This window comes from Lytechinus variegatus, chromosome 19 (assembly GCF_018143015.1).
Source record: "Lytechinus variegatus isolate NC3 chromosome 19, Lvar_3.0, whole genome shotgun sequence".
Lineage (NCBI taxonomy): Eukaryota > Metazoa > Echinodermata > Echinoidea > Temnopleuroida > Toxopneustidae > Lytechinus > Lytechinus variegatus.
In genome coordinates this window covers 14,803,313-14,828,641 of record NC_054758.1, presented here as the reverse complement: position 1 = coordinate 14,828,641, position 25,329 = coordinate 14,803,313, and the positions used below count along the sequence as shown (strand labels likewise).

Sequence of the window (25,329 nt, the reverse complement as noted above, 5' to 3'; positions counted from 1 at the left end):
AACTGCTGATAATTTATATGACTTTTTTGTCATTGATATTTATCTCAGTATTTTTTAACTCTGGTGCCACCGTATTCAAATAACAATGTTTTCTTGGCTTATTTCAGATAAATCAAATTTTACCATATCCATACGTGTGCAGCAAGACAATTCTAATCTTGAATATTTGTATTCTTTTTTGTTATTTTCCTATTCTTACTGAATTTCATCTTTAGATACATGTTTGTGATAAATCTTGTGTATTTCACTTTCATGGGTCGAAAGTAAAGTGCAGCAAATGTTCTTCAAACTTTTTTTTTTCAAATCCTATGAATGTCATCTCTTTGATAAGAGACCTGCAAGTCGGTGTTTTCCCTGTCCAATCACATGAGTGTACATTACATTTCGATAGGGGGTGGTAAATTTTCCAATATAAAGCCCAACACCAAACAAAGAAATAGTCCAAGAAGAAACTTGATTGCCAGTTTGATTTAGTTATAGCATGTCAACAGTGTTCTGTCATGGTTGATTTGGAAGTGAATGTTTCATAGGGAGGGGGAGGCTCTTAAGGTCACCATGAAGTTTTGATGCGCCCTCCTGCTCCCCTCTCTGCCCCCTGTGGGTGTGTCTGACTGCATGGCAACACCTTGTATTTTGGCCTTATTTCATTGATTAGGGGTTTAACACAGAGGTTGTTAGATGTACCCATGGCCATGGACTTAAAAAGAATCTACACCCCTACAAGGATGCAGAAGGGGTGTCTACATGTACATGTGACCCTTTTATTCTGACCCTCCTTCATCATGTAAGAAGGTTATGAATGTACCCATGACCTCCAAAGCAACCTAAACTGTTCCCCTCTATACACCCCTCCAGGGGTGTCCGCCTTTGCACCCCTTTATGAATGGTCTTCATTAATTTTGGGAGTTATAACAGGAGGTTCAGGTACCACTGATCTTCCAAAGAACTTATGTACCCATACAAGGGCATGTGCCCCTACACCTTTGTCCTGATTCTCACCTCTCCATGAACATTCTGTTACCAATAACCTTAAAAGGGGGCCGCTCTGCACCCCTTCAAGTGTGCCTGCCCTCACCCCTCCACAAACATTCTGGTACCAATGATCGTCAAATGGAGCCTCTCTGCACCCCTACGAGGGTGCCTGCCCTTACCCCTCCACAAACATTCTGGTACCAAAGATCTTCCAATGGACCCCTCAGCACCCCTACAGGGGCGTCTGCCCTCGCCCCTTTGTTCTGGTTCTCACCCCTACCTGGATGACTCCTGGGGATTTCTGTTGGGCCAATCTAATGTGTCAGAGTACAATCAAGAGATTAGCCCATTATCGCCCTATAGTCTTGAGTTCCTAGCCCCGAAATGACTGTAGAACTGTAAAGCATGTTCCTAGTTCATCTGTAATCTGTACTTGACTTTCACCATGCAGCTAGTGCAATTTTCTGCCTATGCAGACTCTTTACGCATTATAACAGTTAACACCAAGGATATCACCAACATCACAAAACACAAACTAGTTTAGCTTATGTACATGTAGCAATTTCCCCTGTCTTCATAAGATATGGACTCCTCTTTTGTCATGTTTGGAAATAGTAGTCCCCAGCCAGGGAAGAGAGTCCCCAACTAAAGACGAGATTGCCAACTACCATCTGATTTTTTTTTTCTGAGGGCATGCATGGACAATTAGGACGAGGATGACAGTGTACTTATTTATTTTACAAAATGAATGCGAAACAAGGCCCCAATTAATAGGGAGTACCAGTTGTGGCAATGACGACAAAACAAATTTTCACAAAATCCTGTCAAATTACCACATGTGCCAAATGATTCTGGAAGGAAATTATTAAAAACATGGTAATGAGCAAAGTTAAGCAAGGTATCCGGTCATTAGATGAGTATTTTTCAGAGTAATTATTTTGTGTACCGCCATTTGCCACTATGTGGGTTACAATCGTATTTCCACTGTGTACTCTGGGTTTTCAGCCTACTCAAATTCCATCTATATAGTTTCATTGTTTTGCAATGGAAACTTTTGGCTAGCAAACTCTAAATGTGAGTCTTATACCCCTTTCATAAACCTATCCTCCAATTAGCTGCCTAAGAGTAATGCGGATAATTCAATAAAAATTGCATTCATAAACTCCGAGAATAATCCGCACTAGTTTTTACGAGCGCCCGTCCTGAAAAAGGAGGATAATCGTCATAGCAACCACACACACTCCCGATGCGGTTGCGTTGGAAAAGGGTGACCTTGTGACCGCTCCATGGCAATTATCCGCATTACTTTCGAAATGAGTTCATAAAGTCAAAATCTGGTCCCGATGCTGCTATTATGCAGATAATTGCAGCATCAAAATAATGCGGATAACTCTGGTCCTCCTCCAATTTTACGACCAAATTATGCTGCTATTAGCCGCATAATTGGGTTTATGAAAGGGGTAGCTATTCCAGAACTGTGGTCTTATAGCAATTCACCTTGGTTTAAAAGATTTACTTTTAGTATTATTACTCATTCCTCGCTATTAGAGCTTGACTTTGAGACTATTACTACCATTCATGCACAGGGGCGCAACTCTGCACCCCTATGAGTCATCAGTCATAGCCTTGCAGAGGGCGACTTTTGCTCCCCTCTATTGGTGTTGTTTGGGGATCGTTGGGACGTCCCTGGTAATTTGGGTGAGATGTTGTCAAGAGGTGACATTCTGAAATGTAGAACTTGCTGAGAATGTTAGTTTCTTAGCATCATAAAGTCAGGATGGCCAAAGTGACGGCTGGAGTTTAATACATGTAAAGCAGTTTGGATATAAATGTAGCATGCTGATGCGGTAAATATCTCCTTAGCTTATTCTGTTGTTTCAAAGAATTTTTTACTGTTTACCTTTTTGAACATCATGTAGTCTTACCCCAGTGTAGGACTTTGAATTAAAACTTTGAATCTTCTTTCATGTTTCTTGATTTATTAGAGTGAGGTTAAGACGACGTAGATGTTTCTTTATGTAACATGTATGTGACAAAATCACTCCGTTATAATGTCAAAGTCATACATATAATATAGGGTATTTATATTGCGCACATATCCACCTTGTTAGGTGCTCAAGGCGCTCCTATATTACCCGGCTAAGCTAGGCGTTCATAGCGCACACAGCTTTTTGAGGAATTACTTCCTACCGGTACCCATTTCCCTCACCTGGGTTGAGTGCAGCACACTGGATCAGTTTCTTGCTGAAGGAAATTACGCCATGGCTGGGATTCGAACCCACGACCCTCTGTTTCAAAGTCCGAAGACTAATCCACTGGGCCACAACGCTCCACATTATTACTTAGTGACTTACCATTGAGTGATTTTCAGCTACTATGACACACCATTCAATCCCAGTCTTAATTCATTCAGAATCTAGGTCACTTTATCTGGGAATATTTAAGTTTACTCCCAGCTGACCCCATTCAGAGTCAAATTTGACTCTGCAGAAAGAAGAGTGCATGAAATATAATGGGAGATCCAGCACTTGATCTGCATCGTAAAACCGGTCTTCCATTACTATGTACACTGCTCAAACTAAAGGCTTGCTTCGCAGTAGTGACTATGCAAGTCTCTTCTTCATTCATTCATTCGTTCACCTTTGTTTATATTTGATGTTTAATTATTGTCTCCTCTGTGCAAGCAGTTAACATTGGATTTTGAGCTTTGCATGAATAACAGTTGTTAGTGCGGCCATTGGGCGGGAGATGTTTGTCATGTCGTCACGAGGGGCTTCTACACCAGACTGAGTGCAAAAGAGGCATGCATTTTGTTTTTTGATAGCCAGTGTGAAAGCTTGTAATATCTTACATTTTAGGAATGGAATACCCTCAATGTTGGCAGGTACTGTACATGGTTGCTGAATGTTTGCAGATATTTTTTCAAGGTTTGCAATGATATTTGGGATGTGAAAGCCAATTGCATTAACTTTTGGATTTGAATATTGTTTGATTGGGTAAATCAACTTTACCCATTCTATTGGGCACATTTGTATATCACAGCGCAATTGAGGCTATTAAAAGGGCACAGCGAGAGAGGCATTGAGGTCCACCAATAGAGCTTATTTGTAGGATTCATTTTTAGCCTTGAACTTTTTCTGTTAGACAATAAGAATGTGCATCATTTGTGATCAGAATGTCTTGTGGCAAGTGTTACCCCAAGTACATTATCTTGTTCATGCATTTGTGCAACCAAGAATGAAAGCAGAAAATAGGCCTTTTTTAAGGGTATAACAGAGCTCTTATAATTATCAGATATCTTTGTGACTGGGTGGATGTGAAATCTCCTACCGAAGCCTCAGAGCCAGTGTGTCATCATCGTTCCGTGGTAGATACGCAAATGAGCGTTTTTTCTTTCTGTAGATTAGGATAGAAGAATCCGTCCTTCTACAGAACGCTCTTGGTCTTTGAGGGTCGATTTCAATCGGTCTGCTGATAGATACTGAAGACATGGAACAGTTCCTTTGTAATTGATCAATGTAACCATGGATTTGCCCCGCCAGTCTTCTCTTTACTAGGATTGATTTTGCCAGAGTGGCCGACTCTCCGATGGAATATACATGACCTACATGTGTGTTTACCTGTTGGCGTACATGCGTTTAGCAGTGAGTTGTAATGCTGAACTGTTAGCCCTTATGTTTTCCTCTGAAGGAATAGTGCAGCTAGAATTTTTTGTGTGCTAATTGCATTGGGAAATGATCACCTCCATCATTGTACCAAGAATTGGGCAATAAGAAAATGAAATTTATTTTTATTTCCAAAAAGGGGTTGGAATATTGTATAATTCATTAACTGGAGAAATGGCTAGGCTCTGAGGGCCAAAGCAAAAATATACTGAATCAAGAGACAGTATAATATATGTATACTCCATTGACAATTCACTCAGAAAATTCCCTTGCTTTTTCATCAATTTTGTGTTAAGTGGTTTTTGTTGAGACTTATACCATGGTCACATTTGTTCTACGGCGGCCGTACGGCGAGTCGAAAACAGCCGTTTTAACGTTTGTTTGTACCAGCTACATATAGGTGGTTTTAGTAAAAATGAATAAAACGGCTGTTTTCGACTCGCCGTACGGCCGCCGTAGACCAAATGTGACCATGGTATTACTGTTTTTTTTCTTCCATAAGTCATATTAAGAGCTTTTCTTCACATACCTTTAATTGTTATAAGCTAGACCTACTTGTCAATAGAGTTGCTTGAAGTTCGCACTGCTGTCACGCACCACATGATATCTTTATGTTCATTTCATGTCTGCGAATATTTCATGAAGGTATTAATTCACTTTAATCTATAGCTACTCATTTTCTGTGAGTACATGATTCAATCTAATGCCTCTGCTGATCTAAATTCCAAACCTCATCAAATTTCCTATCGTGTCCTCTGAGAGTTATATTTGGTAACTCTTGAATCCACCATCACCCTGATCTGATATGAAGTCCCGTCAAATGCTATTTGTCCCCGGTGAAAGTGAATTTTTGATGGGAACAAACGGCCTACGCAAGTGGGCATGAATTTACAATAAGCAGAAGTAAGGGTAGATTTTCGGTTCAAAAGAGATCTGAGTAAAATGTGAGCCCAGACATTGGGATAAGATATTTTTGATAGGCATTAAAGGCATCACTGAAACCTTTCAACATTTTTGTAGCATACAGTTGAACTTGATTGGATGTTATATTTTATCACCTGACTCCACAATCCAATATCTAAAACCTGACAGGATTTGAGCACTTTGAATATGTTCATTTTCTGGAGGGGTTCAGTTTTTAGCGCCACTGTATAAAGATTTTGCCTAGGGGCACAAGTTAAAAATATGCAAGATTTATTCATATCTATATAGTATTTGATGTCAGATCTTTTTAAAAGGTATTTAAGTATGTTTTCAATCTTTAAATTGAAAAATATTGGATAATGTCGCATTCACCTCTTTATTTTGGGTTTTTTTATGGCTAGTTTACAATGACCTACATTACATGTGTAATCCTGCACATGTAATACACAGGCATACATGTATGTAGTATGAAAGCACTGGCGGATCCAGAGGGGGGGGGGGCACAGCCAGCCCATGCCCCCCCCCCCCTTGAGAAGCAAAATTAAAATTTGTAATGTAAAAATGCCATTAAAACAGAGGTGTGCCCCTTCTTTTGTCAAATTTTTCTGGTACAAAATATCCTTAATTTTTGGTTAAAAACATTTTGTTTTTGCTTGTCACAAGAGAGAAAAAAATGCGACATTAATTATGGTAGGTACATTGTATATCAGATTGATTGTCGCTATAGCAGGTAAACCAACACTTTGAGTTGTTGTGGGATGCATTGCAGAGGATGGATGGTGTTTTGTAATATATCCCAGATCCAAGGAAAAAGAAAAATTGATTGGCCGAGTACATGAGAAAGCAAAGTAGGGGGGATTAAATGTCTTGCAGTGACTTTTAAGATGGTTTCTTTTACTCCGGCATGCATGCACATACTCTTTATGGGAGCCGAGGGAAATGTGAACCGTTTTCGTATTCACCGCCATGCTCGGCAGCCGGCGAGGCCACGGCTCGATGTTTACGGACCGGGGAATTCAATACGAGTCGGAGGATATAGCAAAGATGACTCGTAATTACCTCCTTTTTAAAGAAAAAAAAACTTGAGGTACCTTGGAAGTGTACTTTTGTCTGTCTTCAATATCTTGATATTGTTTGTGTAGGCCTATACATTGATTTCTGCTGCTCGCTCACACTGTTAGGTAGGAATTAGAGGTCAGTGACCTTACAGTAAATGGTTGATCTATCTACTGGGTAGGGTCTGGCTGTGGGATCAATGTTTTTAGGGGGAATATCATGCAAATTGATTAAAATGAGAACAATAAGAGATTATTCCTCAACAAATATACCAATGTTATAATGTATTTTGTATTGTTTAATTTTTAAGGTATGTTGGATGCCTAATGATTTAAGTTGAAAATGATGTACTTTTAATTTTTGTTTTTATTATTATTTTGGTACAAAAGGTCGTAACACCTGTCATATGTACAATGAAAATAAAATTGAAAATTGTACACTTTTGTGTTTTGTTTTTGAGTAGACAGAAGGTTTTTATGTTCCGCCAGAAGTCCAATAATAATTGAAAACTATATTTTCAATTGCTTTCTTTAGGTACAGAAGGTCGTATGACCCATCAAAAGTACACTGTGATAATTGCAAATTATATTATTTGTATTGTGTTTTATTCAGGTACAGAAGGTCTTATGACCCATCAAAAGTACAATAATACATGTAATTGAAAATTATCTACTGTGTATTGTTTTGTTTTATTCAGGTACAGAAGGTAGTATGATCCATCAAAAGTACAACAATAAGTTGAATTATGTATTTTCTTTTGCTTTGTTTTGTTTAGGTACAGAAGGTCGTATGACCCGTCAGATGTCCACTGATTCTATGTCGTCATTAGCCAGTATGACAAGCATGTCTAGCGTAGGATCAGCCGTAACAGACACCGAGATGCTGGAATCAAAGAAGAAGAAGAAGAAAAATTGGGTAAGTTTCTCCCCAATGGTCTTCCACATGTTTTGAGAAATAGCCCACAGCCTGATTTTATATAGACGTGTAAGTCATGTCAGAAGTCTGTGACATGCCTTTTGGCAGGAATCCCGCGGTAAATTGCCAATTTGTCTATTGCCAACTCGTCCACTAACCACATGGACTACCTTCATTTAGTCTAATGCCATTCCATCTATCAACATTTTGTTTAACAACCATTTGGTCCAATCATCACTTCGTCTAATCACCAGTTTGTCTACGACCATTTCGTCTTATAATTGGTCTTATTTTTATTCATTTTGCCCAAGTCTTATTAGACCAAATGGGATATGGCCTAAATGGCCATTGGACCAACTGGTTATTGGACGAAATGGTGAGTGGACGAAATGGTAATTAGGCCATGTGGATAAACTGATGGTAGACCAAAATGATAGTAGACGAGTTGGTGATTGGACGAAGTGGCATTAGACCAATTGACAATGAACAAACCCACTAGAGGGTACTATGCGTCTTCAATGCAGCTCTCTAGCATTGCCCATTATTTTGTTTCCTTTGAAATGTGAGGATTCATAGTAAAAAGATACCTGCAGAATTCCTTAAGATGATATCTACTGTCAAAATAAGAGATAAATGACAAGATTCAATTAAGTTAATCTAACTAATGGTATAGAGATTTGGCAAAAACTTTTTTTAAATGTCATCTTAAGGTTGAATTCTTAATATATAGGCCTACTTGAACAATCTTACGTCAGCTAGACTTGATAGATGAAATGAAGCAAAATGCTCAAATAAACAAGGGTAAATTTTGCATGAATATTCAAAGTAATGTGATGGAAATAAGCTCACTGATTATACCATTAATCCTTGAAATTCAGAAATATAAACAAGTACATGTAAAGTATTCTTATTAAGAATAATTTTATTGTAATTACTAAATTTAGGAACTAATCTGAATTTATTTGATTTCCTTTTAATGACTAAAATAAGATTATCGTAGTTATTAAATTAAAGAACTAATCTGAATTTATTTAATTTCTTGTTTGTCCATTTAAAGACATCCTCATCTGGTGAAAAGGTAATTTAAAGTTAATGAGTGAATTTGTTATGGTATTTTTTTTTCTTTCTTTTTGTTTGTAATGGTATTCTTAGTTCAGCATTGTTTATTCCACTGTGCACGTTTGTTTTCTTTCTAAGTCTTAATCAGTTTTGTAGTTGATTATATTAATCTTTTCCTAGTTGCATTTTAGGCTTTAGTTTGGATATCTCACATTTTTGCAGTTTTTTTCTTATATTTTTTTCATATCTACATGTAGAAAGAAGACAAACATATCGTATAGCAGAGCTCTGCCTTTATGCAAGCACGCTCTTTCACCTTGACGTCTTTTGAATGATTTCTTTTTAGTTCATTTGAAATAGATACACGTATTTACTTGCTTGCACCACATATATTGTACCTTCAAAACATTTTCAGCCATTTATTGTTAATGACATGAATTTTAATTTGCTGCATTGAGCTCTACAAAATTGAACATGGGAGAAAGTTAGCTCCGTTTAGACCCCTGTACCATTTCTATAATTGATTGCTTTTAGAATATTATTAGAATATTATTCTACGGTATATTTATCTATAATGAAATTATAATGAAATTCTCCACCACCTAAACAGAGGAATTAGCTTTTTCACAGCTTTTCACAATTTTGTTCTTATTTTATTCAGAGGATGTTTTTCTTTTATGCAACTTTCATATTAGAAAAATATACAGTACCTAAAATCTTTCTATATTAGTTTCTGTTCATCTTCTTTTAATAGACAGGAGTTTAGACTGCCTGTTTATCAGTATTTCTTATTTCAAATACTTACATATTTTTCATTTAGAGAGTTTGTTATTGAGTCTATGATTTCTGTGACATTTTGAAGATGTGAAGCACATGTAGAATTAAAGTAATATCTAATTCTTTATGCACTCTTCTAAACACATGTGTTACTTTCATGCGGGGGGGGGGGGGGCTTTGATATGTAGTTGTCTGGGGGAGGGGGCATTATGTGTCTTTGCTCTGCAGCCTGCATTTGACAAATACATATAGTTTGAATGTGTTTTTCTCTTCTGTATGATATACTTATATTCATTGTGAGTGCGTGTGTGTTTTCATGTGGCATACTATTACAGCACTATGCTAGTTTTCGTGATTTATTTAGTATATTTTCTGAATTCAAAAGATGTTTGACAACATTGTTCAAGCTTGTTGAGCTCTGAGCAGATGGTGTATTTTCAGTAAATGATAGCTTAAAAGGGGACACCAGAACTGTGCAGCACTGATTCAATTTTGTACTTGTTTTCCTCCCTTCAAAAGAATGTTGCATTCATGATTCAATAACCAAAATTACACAAAATGTACGTTATATTTATTTTGACATATTTGTGAATGCATAAAGCAAAATATCTTTATTCTGATTACTTTGAAAGCTCATTCACTGTTAAACAAAACTTTTATCCTTTTACCCGTTTCAATCTAAATTTTGTATCAAATTTTTTTTTGGTACTAATTTAGTTTTTATATGCCCAAGTGCCCTAATCAAGCTTGTCGTGTGAACCCAAGTTTCATAGTGTGAACACATCCTTTGTTTTTCAGATCCGAAGTTCATTCCGAGCCGCGTTCACTCGTAAGAAGAAGATGAGCGGTACGATAACGGACACGGAAGATATGGAGAGCAACGTATCGTTATCGAACGGGAGTATCCCGAGCAACGGGCAGCTTAAAACGTCCGCATCCACCTCAGCGTAAGTTTGGAGTGTTTATTGATGATAATGATTTATTTCTTATATATGTCAGCATTGTCTCAATATATCTTAACATTGCCATGGTGAAGTGCTTTCTATGCTTTTCAATAATTTATCGTCTTGTAGAATAAATTCAAAATCCAGCATTTATTTACTGAGGTTGGTTATAGATTATGATTTCTCGTCTGTATTTCCTTGTAAGATCTATGATTCACCGGAGGGTAAAGAAATGATCATCAATCTCAAGAAGCAACTGGCTTTTGTTTTAGATTGTTATAGTTTCTTGTCTATATTGCTTTATACTTAGGATATATCTGTTTCTGGTTGTTGGGGCAAAGTCGGCCGCAACCTATCCCTCGAGAGTAAAGAAATGATCACCAATCTTTAGGAGGAACTGATTTTGTTGTAGATTGTTACAGTTTCTTGTCTGTGTTCCCTTATAGGATCTACGACTCGCCGGAGAGTAAAGAAATGATCACCGATCTTAAGAAGCAACTGAGGGACAAGGAGAGTAAGTTGACCGATGTCAAGTTAGAGGCCTTGAGTTCACAGCATCAACTCGATCAGCTGAAGGAAGCTATGAACAAAATGAAGGTATGATGATGTGAGTTTGTTTTGTGGTGGCAGTTGTGGTAGCGGTAGTGGTGTAGGTAGTGGCAGTGGTAGAGGAGAATAGTTGAGGATGTTGGAGATGTTGGTGGTGGGGCTGGTTGTGGTAGTAGTTATGATGGTGATGATGGTGGTGATGGTAGTGATGATGGTGATGGTGATGATGATGATGATGATTATGAGGATGAGGAAGAAGATGATGATGATGATGATGATGATGGTGATGAAGATGATGATGATGATGATGGTGGTGATGATGATGATGGTGATGATGATGATGTAATGATGATGATGGTGGTGGTGATGAAGATGGTGATTATAATTATTTTAATGATGATGATGATGACGATGATGATTATGAGGTGGATGAGGAGGAGGATGATGATGATGATGATGGTGGTGGTGATGAAGATGGTGATTATAATTATTTTAATGATGATGATGATGATGACGATGATGATGTTTGGGATAATAAATTGAAAGTGATGATGGTGGTGACTGTGATTATGATATTGATTTATTAGATGATGTTTGATTGTGGTGGTTGATGGTTTTACCCTATATTCATGGTACTGGTGCAGATGGATGATAGTTATAGTGGTGCTAAAGGTAATTACAATGATGATGATGGTGGTGGTAATAATAATTATAATATTAATAAATCATCATCTTTCTTTCCTCTCCCCTATCACAGAACGAGATGAGTGTATTAAAGCAAGAGAACGAGAGATTACAGAGGCAAGTCTCGTCAAGAAGATCATTAGAAGCCAACTCTTCGCAAGCTTCCTTAAATTCACTAGGTTCATCAAAGAGACTCAGTAGAGATTCTCTTGGTAAGAAACTCCTTCATCAGTATTGTAACCCTTCAAATATGATATAAATTCACTACGAGTTACGCGTACCATAGATCCTGCCCTAGGTAGATCACTTCTGTTTGTGGTAACTCCGTAGGAACTCAGCAGGACAGCATTTTGCTGGTAAACGCCAAGCTGGTATAAAACCAATTACCTATGAAACATTTTACGTCTAGGTTAATCAGTCATAGTGGCTGATGTTATAGACGACAGATATCACTCTCGGGCCTTTTTATCAAAGTGGAGACAATGGCAGAGTTGGGATTTGAACTCACAACCTTACGATTATGAGTCCAATGCTCTAACCACTGGACCACACTCGTTGGGCTTGGTGGGATAAATCTAAATTTCGTTAATCCCAGAAAACAATCTTTTTAACAAGAATGTTTCTTTAATCAACATGAATAAGGAAATTGTTACCATTTCATATTGACCAAGAACTACTCTGTTCCTGCATAATAAGCTGTGAATTGCCAACACAAAGAAGCACATATGGGCACATGTATTCATACCTGAAAGGTTTTCATTTTAATTGCAATTGGAAGAACTTCAATAACGCACTTCTTCAACAGTCAGTCACATCTCACAGCTGAAGAAGATGTATATTATCATTATAAATAATCAGAGTCACATAGAACAAAACAATGGAAACAACAAGAAGAAAGCTGCAACAAATAGACGCATCGCATTCTTATAGTAAGATTTTTCTTGTTAAAAGACCTGGCTGACACGTTGCCTATTGTCATTTTTTGATGTCATCTTACAATTTTGTTTTTTTTTATTGATTTATTTCCAGATCGTCACAGATTAAGTACACATTCAGACCATGGCAGTCTGGATATCTTATTAGACGATAACTCCGGTATGACGAGCAACAGCAAACGTATCGTCGTCACGGTAGCACTCGGCGGCCTTCAAGATCCGTTGACCCAGCCTACAGTAAGTTCAATCTTCAAGTAAAAATTAAGCTTAAAATGACTTTGTTCGGATGAGCTTTGAAGCTTTTTTAATGGTGGTACAGATTGGTTGGAGATATTTACAGTTAACTATGGTTTCTGCTTAAAAGGACTGTTGGATGCTGAATTGTTAGAGATGAGAATGAAAAGCAAGAAAAGGAGAGAATTATCTTTCATCATAAAAGATGTTTATCTTGGTATTGGTATGCAGAATTTATTACAAGGAGAGGGATGTAACTGGACAAAGTCCCTGTGAACCATTGAGGTTTACTTTTTTTTCATTGTTTTGTTGAGTAGAAAAAAATATATGTTCAGTTGTGGGCTGAATGTAGTGTATGTTTTCATTTTGATTCCTTTGTTTGTATGTGTGGCTTTTGTGACTGTAATTAAAGATCTCTTTAAACGATATGTTGCTAAATGGGTATCTTCACTTTCTTATCTTGTTTTTGTCATTGCTGTACAGACGGTCTCCACACCTCTTCAAGAAGTTCTGATAGGTACGATAGGCATCAGTAGCAAGACAAATTGGGATACGTTAGACAGTGTAGTTAGGAGAATATTCAAGGTAAGTCCTTCGGTCCTGGAGATCAATCTTGAATCTGATTTTGGGGTTAAGCGAAAGTAGTGGTTACAATGGAAATAGTCGTTGCAAGCTATCAAAATATTTCATGACATTTTAAAAAGGATATCGTTAATAAATGATCTACTGTAAAGAATAGCTCCTTTAGTGCCATCATATTTAAAGGGGAAGTTCACCCTGGCAAAAAGTTTATTGTAAAAATAGCAGAAAAAATAATAAAAATTATTGCCGAAGGTTTGAGAAAAATTCATCAAATAATTAAAAAATAATTAGAATTTCAATTATTTGATTCGTGACGTCATATGCGAGCAGCATTCGTACATAGCGAATGGTAAAAAATCAATGAAATGTCATTTTCTCGGAAAATTGAAAATGGTTTTCACTGAACCTTTTGTATATCAATAGACAAATATCGGGAAAATATATCCCCTCGGGAAAATACAAATCCAGCAGTCCAAATAATGTTTATATCACACAACCCATTAGTCAATATCTGTAGAAAAGTGTCAAGTTTAAGTCTGTGCTGGCAGACTAGGTGAAAGTGACAGCTCTACAATTAGGGTATATTGTCCTATGCAATAATATTTGCAGTGCATAAAGCAATTGATTCCCTGTATGGAAATGCCTTTGAATCCATATCTCAAATCATTTTCTTTTTGATATTTTCAGGAGTATGTGCTGAGAATAGATCCTGTGACCAACCTCGGCCTAAGTTCTGAAAGCATCATGTGCTACGTAGTGGGTGAGATCATGAGGACGAAGGAATCGGAATCACCGGAGCTTCTACCCTGCGGGTATCTCGTCGGAGAAAACACTTCCATCAGGATATTCGTAAAAGGTAAAATATTTACTTCAAGTGATTGGGTAACATTTAAAGATATTCATGGATTTTATTCCATCCAAGGTGATGATATCCTTCACTAAAGATTTATCTGCACTATGCCGCTCTCAACCCAGATGAGGTGAATCTGGCAGGATTCATTCACTGAATTGTGTGAGAGATAGCTGGGCTAAAGTCAAGCTAATGATATTAAGTCCTTTGGAAGTGGATATAGACATCATATCATAATGTGATATGCATGATATTAGAAATGTGAGTTATTACTATAATTACTGTAATAACTGAAAATGTTATAACTGAAAATGTTATCACCATATGTCCCATTGTTTTGTAGTCAAATTATGTTGTGATAAAGATACAATGGTCCATTCTTTTCATTTGAATGTTTGTAAACATCCCGCAGGTCACTTGGTTGTCCAATATCAAGATCAATTTTTTTATCAAGATGAAAATACTGTAACATTGAAAGTTGCAGATAATTTATTAAGACTCGGTGAAGAAAGCAGTATGAAATGATGGCTAACACTTATCCTTTTGAATCCTCAGATCATTTACAGAACAGCTGCGATTCCTTGGTGTTCGAGACCCTCATCCCGAAGCCCATCATGCAACGCTATGTATCCCTTCTCATGGAACACAGACGGATCATCATGTGTGGACCCAGCGGGACGGGAAAGACATACCTGGCGCAGAAACTTGCAGAGTACATCGTCCACAGGTACATAAGGGGCAAAGGACACCTTGAGGATTTCCTCATTGAGTTACTTTAGATCAAGAGACTTGAACTTTACAGGAGTGATATTGACCTCTAGTATGACATATGACCTGGGAGGGGGGCTCTTTGGGCTTAAAGTGAGGATCTCGTCTTTGCTCGGATAGTGTGTCTTTATCTTGTCTACTTTGCTGGGCTTGTGTGTCTTTTGTTAAACCCTTCAAAGGATTTCTGCTAAGTTGGGTAGATTTTTGAAACATATACATATCCTGGGGTGTTTCATGAGAGTTGTCAGCACTGACTTGTCAGCTCCGACAATTTCAATGAAGTCCTTGCTTTTCGCATCAAAGACTCCTTGGTCACTGCTGTAACTATGATAACTGTTTAAAAATGATAACTTGTCAATGCAGAAAGAATGCAAAAATCAACTGGGTATTTTTTCTCATCTCCTAAGTCTCCTATTCATGTGATTGATCTTTAATTTCCAATGCACTCTCTCTTACAGATTAGGGAAAGATGTGACACAAGACTCCATCAACACCTTCAACGTTGATCACAAATCTGGGAAGGAACTTAAGCAATATTTATCATCGATAGCAGAGCAGTGTGAGACAGGGTGAGTTAACAGTCTTTCAATGTCATTAGTCAACTTCTTCGTTGCATTCTCTACACAGTGTTTCATCTATAATGCTTCCAGTATCTGAAACAGGGGGCAAATATTTTGTACATTTCATGTGGCACCCAAGCTCTTGTATGGACCTCGTAAATCATTCCCTGCAAGTTCTTGTGAGGAATGGGCCATTTGGTCGTGTCCTAATCACCAATCACCTTATGGACTTCAACAGAATGATGCAAAAGTCCTGGGGGCCGTTTCATAAAGCTGTTCGTAAGTTAAGAGCGACTTTAAGAACGACTGGTGATCCCTTCTTACACGCCAAACCGTCGCCAATGAATATATGTACTACAAGAAAGGATCACCAGTCGTTCTTAAAGTCACTCTTATGAACAGCTGTGTGAAACACCCACCTGGTGCAGAAATGCGGCTACAGTAGGCAACCATAGAGAAACTACTTATGACTCTCGGGAGGATCAGATGATGCAACACCTATTGCTGTGCCCCTTCTCACCAGAGCCATGCACTGCCAAAGACCAGGGGCCCGTTTCATAAAGAGTTGCAACTGTTATAACTTTGCCATTATGGCAACTACCATAGAAACCTTGATTTTGAGTGGCTGCCATGGTACTTGCCATGATGGCAAAATTACAACAATTGTACCTCTTTATGAAACGGGCCCCTAGAGTCTTTCAACCCCAAAGCTAGATTTTGCACCCTTCACTACCAGAATAATGTATTTTTATGGAAATTGTGTGATATTAAACTTTAAATCTCTTCTTGGTACTTACAGCGGTAATGACATGCCCCAGGTTGTGATCCTTGACAACCTACATCACGCTGGTGCCCTTGGGGACATCTTCAGCGGCTTCATCAAGTACCAGAAGTGCCCCTACATCATTGGCACCATGAACCAAGCGACGTGCTCCTCAACGAACCTACAACTCCACCACAATTTCAGGTAATTGCTCTGTTAATAACAGTAATCAGCTCTTGTGTAGCATATATCGGGTACCATTTAGCATCTCTAGGTACTTCCAAAGGGGACTTGGGCATTATGACCCTGCCCATAGTCCAGCAAGCTTTTTACAGCCCACCAGCCTTTCAAGGAATCAATTCCTGCCAGGTACTCATTTACTTCATATGGATTGAGAGCAGCACAGCATGGATGAATTTCTTGATAAAAAAAGGAAATTATGTCATTGCTGGAATTCAATCCCACAATACTCTGTTACAAAGTTTGGAGACTATTCAACAATGACTATAAATTCGTTTAAAAGTAAACTATTCATAATTTTTACTTTTTACAAAGTTTGGAGACTATTCAACAATGACTATAAATTCGCTTACAAGTAAACTATTCATAATTTTTACGCACTGTGCCAGCAAAATTCCCAACCGACTCGTATTCACTTTCCTAATCTTATGTATTCAATGATGTGATATCACTTTTGGATTTCGTTCCAACTCGTCTCTTCTCCCTTATCTCCACCAGATGGGTGCTGTGTGCCAATCACATGGAGCCTGTCAAAGGCTTCCTGGGGCGCTACCTCCGCAGGAAGCTGGTGGAGTACGAGATCGGCCACAACACCCGCAACAACGACCTGATCAAGATGGTGGACTGGATGCCCAAGGTCTGGCTTCACCTCAACAAGTTCCTGGAGACCCACAGCTCTTCGGACGTGACCATCGGACCAAGGTTGTTCCTGTCCTGTCCTATCGACCTGGCAGGGTCTCAGGTCTGGTTCACCGACCTGTGGAACTACTCCATTGTGCCCTATCTCCTGGAGGCTGTCAGGGAAGGCCTACAGGTAAGGTCTTCAAAGGCAATTTGTCCTAAATGGGAAGTGGGGTGTTTCATCAGCATTTGTCTGCTGAAAACTGTCAACACTGACTAACTTTGACTTGATTTTGCTAAGTAGAACAGAAATTTGGTTCGATAGCAGTTATAAATTTGAGTATGTGCTTCAGACTATGAATGGATCATTATGCTAAAGTCATAAAACTGAATTTCACGGACACAACAAAACACTGACAACCAATTCCATCTGAACACCAAACATTTCCCTTTCATCTCTCGACAGCTCTACGGGCGCAAGGCATCATGGGAAGACCCTGCGGAGTGGGTGATCGACAGCTACCCCTGGATGGCCAGCTCCTCCCAGGACTGGCCCTCACTTCTCAGGTTACGACCGGAGGATGTCGGCTTCGATGGCTACAGCATGCACTCAGGGGTCAAGGGGTCAACGCAGGGTCAGCAAGGTCAAGGAGAGGTCGAAGGTGACCCTTTGGTGAGTTAAATTATCGTAAAATTCATCAAGAATTGTTTATTTTTAATAAAAAGAATGACATATTGTTTAGCTGAATTTCTGTGATATTATCCATTTAGGAATGATTTATCAGGTGTATTATGCATTTTGTGCAAGAAAATATGGTAGTTATTTGTCATACCTTATGTTATTCAGCATCAATGACTGTTGTATGATTTACTGAATACTAACTTTTTTTCACGTACTTTAAGAATATGTATGCTACAATTACTTTTTGTTCAAAGCAAGTCTAATTTACGCCTAATTTCTGTCATCAATATTTGAATTAAGTTCAGAAATTGGGGCCTTCAAATGATTTTATGCCAAAAGCTCATTTTATGACATTGAAATCAATTGTAGAACTCTTCACATTAATGCATTAAATTGATGTGGGTTGTTACACAAAGCTTAGCTCGGTTGATCATTAGACTGATTGCAATGCTGGAAGATGTTGATAGTTTGGGACAAGCAAGCAGACTGATCAAACGCGGATCAATCCCTCTGTTTTGTGATAAAGGCCCCAGGCATTCAAATTGATGTATGAAACTGGTTTGAAGATTGTAAAACACCCCAAAGATTTTACATCATACGCATTGAATGGGAAATGAAATTCACATTCCACTTTTTTTTTTTTTTACTTCCATCTGAATCCCTCCACCTCTCTTCACCCTGCCCACCCCTACTCAACAGTTAAGCATGCTCATGCATCTGCAGGAGGCATCGGGCTATTCGAGCCCACGTAGTTGTGAGAGCCCTACCATTTAGCGCACAGGGTAGGTCCCTATGTATGGAGGGACTGGTTGAATGTTTAAAACATAGTTTAACACTTAGCAGTTTTGTGTACATGTGTAGTGCTTGACAATGATTCCATCAGAGATTTCCAATTCTGGGCCGATGTCATAAAGACATCAGTTACATGACTGATAATATTTTCATCAGGGGCGGATCCAGGATTTTCCATTGGGGGGGCACATTTTTCTGAGGTCAAATTTGACAAGAATAAAAAAAGGTCTTCACTTTCAAAGGGGGGGGGGCACACTTATGTTTGAATGTAATTTGTAAATTACAAATTTTAATTTTGTTTCTCAATGGGGGGAGCACCCCCCCCCCCCCCCCCCGAGCAACCCCCCCCCCCTGGATCCGGCTGTGATTTCTATAATGATAATACTAAGGAAAATTTGATTTTTATTGGCTTTTTAGCCCATTAACTTCATAATAATGCCATTATGGCAAAGTTATCATGACTAAGGTCTTTGTGAAATCAGTTGCTAAACTTTGGCCTAGTTAGGAGTTGGGATCAGTTTATATGCACTCTCTCGTGGCTGTTTGTATTATATGGATCCTTTACTATGCATGCTGTAGATTTGTTTGCGATAGATGTTCAAAAGGTGTATTCTTGAAAAAAAATGAATTAGTTTCTTCAACTCTGTAGCTGTATTTTCAAGATTTGTACTCCAAAAAGTGCTGAAAATGTAAATTCGGATCAAAATTAAATGTGTTTCTGTTTTATTTGCCATGCCTAACGTTTTGGACGATAGAAAATTATAATATACTTTTGTAATCGTTCTTTCCAAAATAATAATAGAAATGACTGATACTTTCCCAGGATCAGACACTACTGAAGATTTCTTTGACTTGATGTTGAAGAAAGACATTAGAATGCAATTCAACTCCTTTATAACAAAAAGCAAAGAATAATTTGCTGATTTATGAATATATTTTTGTCATTAAGCATGTCCTGTTTCCAAGTAACATTTCAATGTTCCTATGTACTGTATATACCTGATGACTGTCACTGTACATACTTACAATTTATCTTTCAGAGTGATATTTTTGTTTTATGTTCTTACTGTTTTTATGCGTGCTATTTTCCATTCTTTGTAAAGTTTGATTGATTTATTTCTAGAGAAAAAATTGTTTTCTGTAGATATATTTATTTTCTTCCTATGAATTTGTACAGTATCCAGCATTTATTTTGTATGTGAAATGTAATTACATGTACCTTTTTTGGGGGGGGGAAGTAATGAAAAGGATGTGATTTATCTATGAAATAAATATTAATCAGAAAAGAAAGAACTATAGAAGTTTTAAAATCACTTCAAAAAGGGGAGGCATTTTTCAGAAAAAGTCAAGCAAATTGCCATTTTTTTGTCATCCCCCCCCCCCCTTCATCTCTGTACACCCACAAACTACTGTGCAATATTTAATTTGGAACAATTTTGAATCAGCATCATAAATCTTTCATGAAATATCAAAGCACTTTTGTGTATTTAATTTCATCTTTTTTTTCATTATTATTTTTGTAACGTAATTTTTGCTGGATAGTGTACAGCTTTATGTTACAATGTTCTTCATGTATTTGATATTATCTTGGTAAACTCTGACGTATAAAATTTGATGGATTCTGTATAAATTTTTGTCGCAGTGTGTTTATGATTGTTTATATTTATTTTTGGTGGCTATTTGTGAAACTTGTCAGTGATTTCATTTTTTGTGTGCAGTTTTCTGATTCTGTGTAGAGTTGTTTTGACATTTGTGACTATAAATATTTAATTTGTTAAACAGTAAATTAGTCAAGGCTAAATGAATAAACAAATAAATAGATGAATTTTCATTAAGGAAATAATTGAATATATATATTCATATATATTAGTAGATAGGGCTAGTAGGGGCTAATGTGAGAGAAAGATAAGGTTTTCAGACAGGATGTGTGTGTGCAGTCCATACTTATCTTGAGAGCTGAAGCTGATAAACTTATGTCTAACTTGAGTTCTTGTACTCCAGAGGCTTTGACATGATTAATCCACAGAGTCAGTCCGGAGCTTCGAGGCACGCGACACCAGGGCTAAACTTTCTCCCGTAGACTTTATAGACCTTGCTCATGCTAAGGGTAAGGGTGCTACCCACCCCTAGACTCACCTGGACTCCACCCAACAGCAGTCTATTGACATTGCTTTTAATAATCTGTTATTTCTCCTTTTTTTGTGTTGCAGTTCAACATGCTAATGAGACTCCAAGAAGCGGCCAACTGTCCCAACTCGCATTCTTGTGACAGCGACAGCGTGGACTCGATGGGTATGAGCAGTGAGGACATCTCTGTGGAAATCACTGTCTGAAGAAGCTCGCACAGCCCCACCACAATCTTGACCCACCCATGGATAGGATGTAAAGTCCTAGGTGTGCACTCCTGGATTTCCAGTAACAATGGACTGGGAAAGAGAGTGTTGTCAACAAACGCCTTCAGCATCCACGCAAAAGGGAATGATTTATGTTTAGAACTTTAAAACTGATGATGATGCCTTCGTTTGGACTTGGCAGTTTGGGGAATAAATAAGTCGTGTTTTGCGGCGTAATCGGCGGGACATTGAGCTAGAGGAGGTATGGTGACTTGGCTTCCGTAATTTTTTTTCAAGAAATCAAATTCAGTCACTTCATAGCTGTATAGAGACTGTGTGTTGGATGCATCTGTAGTAGTGAGGCATATATGGACCTGAATGACCTTTGCCTTAGGACAATGTACAACGCGATGCCCAGTATCCATTCATTTTGTGTGTATTATGCAGAGATGGAAAGCCAGACTGAGAGACTAAGGTTACTGATGACATATCACTTCCAGCAACAAGGAATACTGAGATATTGAGTGATGATTGTGGTGATGTTGTGATTTTATATCATTCTTTCATTTCGATGTGGAGTATGTTTTTTCGTGTCGTTTTCGATGAAGTGCTTTACTACCGAATTCAGCAATACTTAACGGAGCAGGGACTCCGCCCACGGACCGACTGATTGTAGGAGGTGATTTTTAAATGGACCAATCAGGTCTGCCGGATAGATCTGAAGACCAACCAGATTGCTTGCAATTTTTCAGTGCTTCATAGAGACATTGCTCCATTGTTTGTGCGTGATGCGGACGAGAAAAGCAAGTGCAAGATCATCATTAAACTGTGCAGCAAAAAAAAATATGCATTATGTAACGAGGAATCGTTAATAGAGTATTACACGACAGAATGGCACCATTTATTGTTCGATGGAGGATGGCAGGCTATTCTGCAAAACATAGACAATGTTAATTAAATTTAGTTTTACAAAAGTGCATTATGACAGAGTTGTCATGTAGTATACATGTAATTACATGTACATGCTTACCACACATTGATGGTGTACAAAAAAAATATATATATGTCTATAATTTTGTATTATATGATTTCAAATTTGTGCAAAATGTAGCAAAGCTAAAAAGTTGATGCCATTTAAATTCTTGTATAGATATTTTATCGTTCACTTGTACGTATGGGTCTGAAATGTATTACCTATTTATATGCATGCTTGTGATTGTATATAATGTTTTGCAACGCACTTTAAAATATTAATTTATTTTAGATGAGATACGGTGAGATGCTACGCTTCTTACAAACTCTATTATGTGCAAATATATTTCATTTGTGATCGAGCATGAGCCTGCTTTTTCTTTGAGATTAATTTTAGCTGAAAAAAGGTAACTAGTTTGTCCTTAAAACGTCATTTATTCAGCATTCTTAGTCTGTCTTTTCATGGAAACTCAAATTTTAGGGTGTCACTATCGATGTTATTATCTAAGTACTATGTTCTACTTATTTAATGTTTAAGTTCTATTTAAGTACTACTTAAGTACTGGCTATAAGTACTATGTTTGTACTATGCTTGGCAGTGTCTCCTAAAGCTTATTAACTTCTTTAAAGCAAGTTTCCACTACATAATCCAGCTCTATGTGATGCATATTCGTAAATGTCATTTCTTTTATCCACAAATTCTTCTTCGGCTGACATGATTCAATTAAAAATAAGTTGTCTTGTTGGAGCAAGAAGGTTGAAACAGTTGCTCACTTGGTCTCACAAAGTCCCATACTAAATGGGCGGTGTTCTGATAGCATGGTTTAGTTAAACCTGGGATTAACTTAGACCACACTTTTATGGAGTGCCACTTGTCAACTAATTCCCAAAATAAAAATTGTTCAAATACAGCTGCAAAAAGTTGTCAATAAATTAGTTGAATTGTGAAATGGGAAGAATAGGAAAATATTTAAAAACATGAATTTTAATTAATTTAGTTGGTACATTATGACTACCAAGACTATGGAAGAAATATTAAGCAGCCCAGCATTCCATAGAAGTGTGGTTTAAAATTGTAGTTAAGACAGGGCTAAACCGGTTTAATAATCAGAATACCTTCCATTTGGTCTACTATCAATATGATTTAATATTGTCTAACAACTAAATTCTATACCAAAAATAGGTATAGCCTATGATAATAATAAGATGGAAATCAGACTAAAATGCTGAGTAGACGAACTGGTTATAGATGATTAGACCATGTCAGATCAGATGACACGGAAAGTAGACCAAGCCAGAGTAAACCGGTCTGTAATTTCCACAGTGGACATACCACCTTTTGGCAGTAAAGTGAAAAGAGCATTTCACCTACCCCAATGCCATTGATCATTTCTCTTGATGTGTTTTTTTTTGCAGTATTTGTGTATAGAACCATTTCAGTGCAATTTGTTGTCGAAGTTAATTTTTACTTACTATTTTTTCTATTTTATAATTTTTTTATGAGGAATTAAGGTGCTCTTTGCTTGGAATCCTTGATTTTCTTCAATTTTTTAGAAGTTTTTGAACCAATGTTCTCATTTTTCATTTAATCTCTATGTGTATGTCAGAATTTATGAATGTTTTTTTTAAATCCTGCCTAATATTTTAGAATATGCGTGTCATTGGAAGTGGAAGAATATTGATTTTAATTGAACTTTTATCAGACAATTGTTTCTGAGAAAAGTTACAAATAATTGTCCGAGTATTTTCATCAAAATACTTTTCTTTTTAAGTTCTACGATTTCAAAGTAAATTTCAAATGCAAAATATCCTGATTTCTCTGGAAGGGAAAAATGGCATTACAAATAATTCCAGTAAATACTGAGTTGTTTGTGAGGTGAAGCTGTATTTGTTAGTTTTGTGCCAAAGCAAATTTTTGATGAATTTTACATTATAAAATTTTGAGAATTTTATTTTCCAAACAATTTTCATTCAATCCAGAACAAAATTTACTCAGACAGTCGCGACTATTAGTCATAATAGTAATTACAATCAGTTCTTAGAGACGCATAATACCATATAAATCGTGTGGTACGTTATGACTGTTGTCTACCGTTAGACAATAATTGAACTGATGGATACATGTAGGTGAAATACAATGTCTGTGAAATTGATTCATATATGTTGCAAAATGAAAGAACTGTTTGCCATGCTACGAGTATGGTGCTTCAGTGCTTTTTTCCCCAATTCATGTAGTCAAAATGATTGACCAACCATCAGGCAAATTCTTTGATATTTAGTCTGTAGTCTGTGGCTTCTCTTTAAGAATAGGTCATCACATGTAAGTTACACTGTAGGCATTTTTAGTTTTTACATGTACATGCACTGTACGAGCTATACACATTATAAGTGAACAATTGCTTGATAGCCGGCTACACAATAGACAAGCAAAATATTTTGTTATAGCAAGGAGTTACCAGTTTTAGTCGACTTGAGATCAATGTTTAACTTATCTCATGAATACCGTTTTTTGCGCACTTATCATTTAAGTCTATGTCCACTGCACATGGATTTGTGTACATGTGTACAAAATGTCTACGCACTTAGCTGGATCAAGGAAATTGTGCTTACCTGTTTTATCTTGCATTCTGCCTTTTTATAAATTAAAAACAACTTTTTATTTCACTTTTTTATTTTGATTTTAAATTAATGTTCAGTGTTTTGTGACAAACATACATTAAATGAAATGTAGGACTGCGGATTTTCATGAAGAAGTTATATGCATGAGTAAATGAAAGGGTGATTTTTCCCTTTCTTTGTATAAAACTAGTGCAAAATTTGACGACTACTATATAGTAATTTTGTATAAAAGAGAAAGATATTATAAAAGGAAGAAAGTTTCCAAGATTTATGATGTGGTTTATATAATTGTGATTTTTCTAAAGATGATTCTTTGTTTTGTGTAAAATCTAGTACTTCTCACTTTTTTGCTGAAAAGTAAATATTTCCTCCCAAATCACAATAAAAACAAACTATTTCAAAGCAGTATGTATGAATTTTGTAATACTTATTTCAATTGCAGAGTTAAATAATGGATGAAATTCCAATGATATTTGAATTAGGTGGTGATGATGATGATCATGATGAAGATGATGATGGTGATGGTGGTGATGATGGTGATGATTATGGTGATGATGATGGTGATGATGGTGATGGTGATGATGATGATGATGATGATGATGATGGTGATGATGGTGATGATGATGATGATGATGATGGTGGTGATGATGATGATGATGGTGATGATGGTGATGATGATGGTGATGATGATGGTGATGATGATGATGGTGATGATGGTGATGATGGTGATGATGATGGTGATGATGGTGATGATGATGGTGATGATGGTGATGGTGATGATGATGATGATGGTGATGGTGATGATGATGGTGATGATGATGACTGTGATGATA

General features: G+C 37.2%; 1 protein-coding gene across 5 annotated transcripts in view; it reads left to right on the top strand.

Annotated features, from left to right (window-relative positions):
* Nucleotides 1–24,901, top strand: part of LOC121406041 (neuron navigator 2-like) — a 45,817-nt gene extending 20,916 nt beyond the window's left edge. For 2 of the 5 annotated variants that reach the window (XR_005968746.1, XR_005968748.1), the window contains exons 3-17: nucleotides 7,393–7,532; nucleotides 8,590–8,610; nucleotides 10,167–10,315; nucleotides 10,759–10,909; nucleotides 11,619–11,757; nucleotides 12,575–12,717; nucleotides 13,198–13,299; nucleotides 13,984–14,152; nucleotides 14,702–14,873; nucleotides 15,373–15,483; nucleotides 16,274–16,441; nucleotides 16,976–17,291; nucleotides 17,565–17,771; nucleotides 20,783–21,051; nucleotides 22,744–24,901. Coding sequence is in view for 2 of the 5 variants with exons in the window: in XM_041597047.1 (XP_041452981.1) it covers nucleotides 7,393–7,532; nucleotides 8,590–8,610; nucleotides 10,167–10,315; nucleotides 10,759–10,909; nucleotides 11,619–11,757; nucleotides 12,575–12,717; nucleotides 13,198–13,299; nucleotides 13,984–14,152; nucleotides 14,702–14,873; nucleotides 15,373–15,483; nucleotides 16,274–16,441; nucleotides 16,976–17,291; nucleotides 17,565–17,771; nucleotides 20,783–20,905 (2,111 nt within the window). In the remaining 3 variants the exon portion in view is untranslated. Of the gene's footprint in view, nucleotides 1–7,392; nucleotides 7,533–8,589; nucleotides 8,611–10,166; nucleotides 10,316–10,758; nucleotides 10,910–11,618; nucleotides 11,758–12,574; nucleotides 12,718–13,197; nucleotides 13,300–13,983; nucleotides 14,153–14,701; nucleotides 14,874–15,372; nucleotides 15,484–16,273; nucleotides 16,442–16,975; nucleotides 17,292–17,564; nucleotides 17,772–18,479; nucleotides 18,563–20,782 lie in introns of all 5 variants that reach the window. The other 3 variants (XM_041597048.1, XR_005968747.1, XM_041597047.1) reach the window with 3 other exon arrangements.
* Nucleotides 24,902–25,329: the final 428 nt, after the last annotated feature.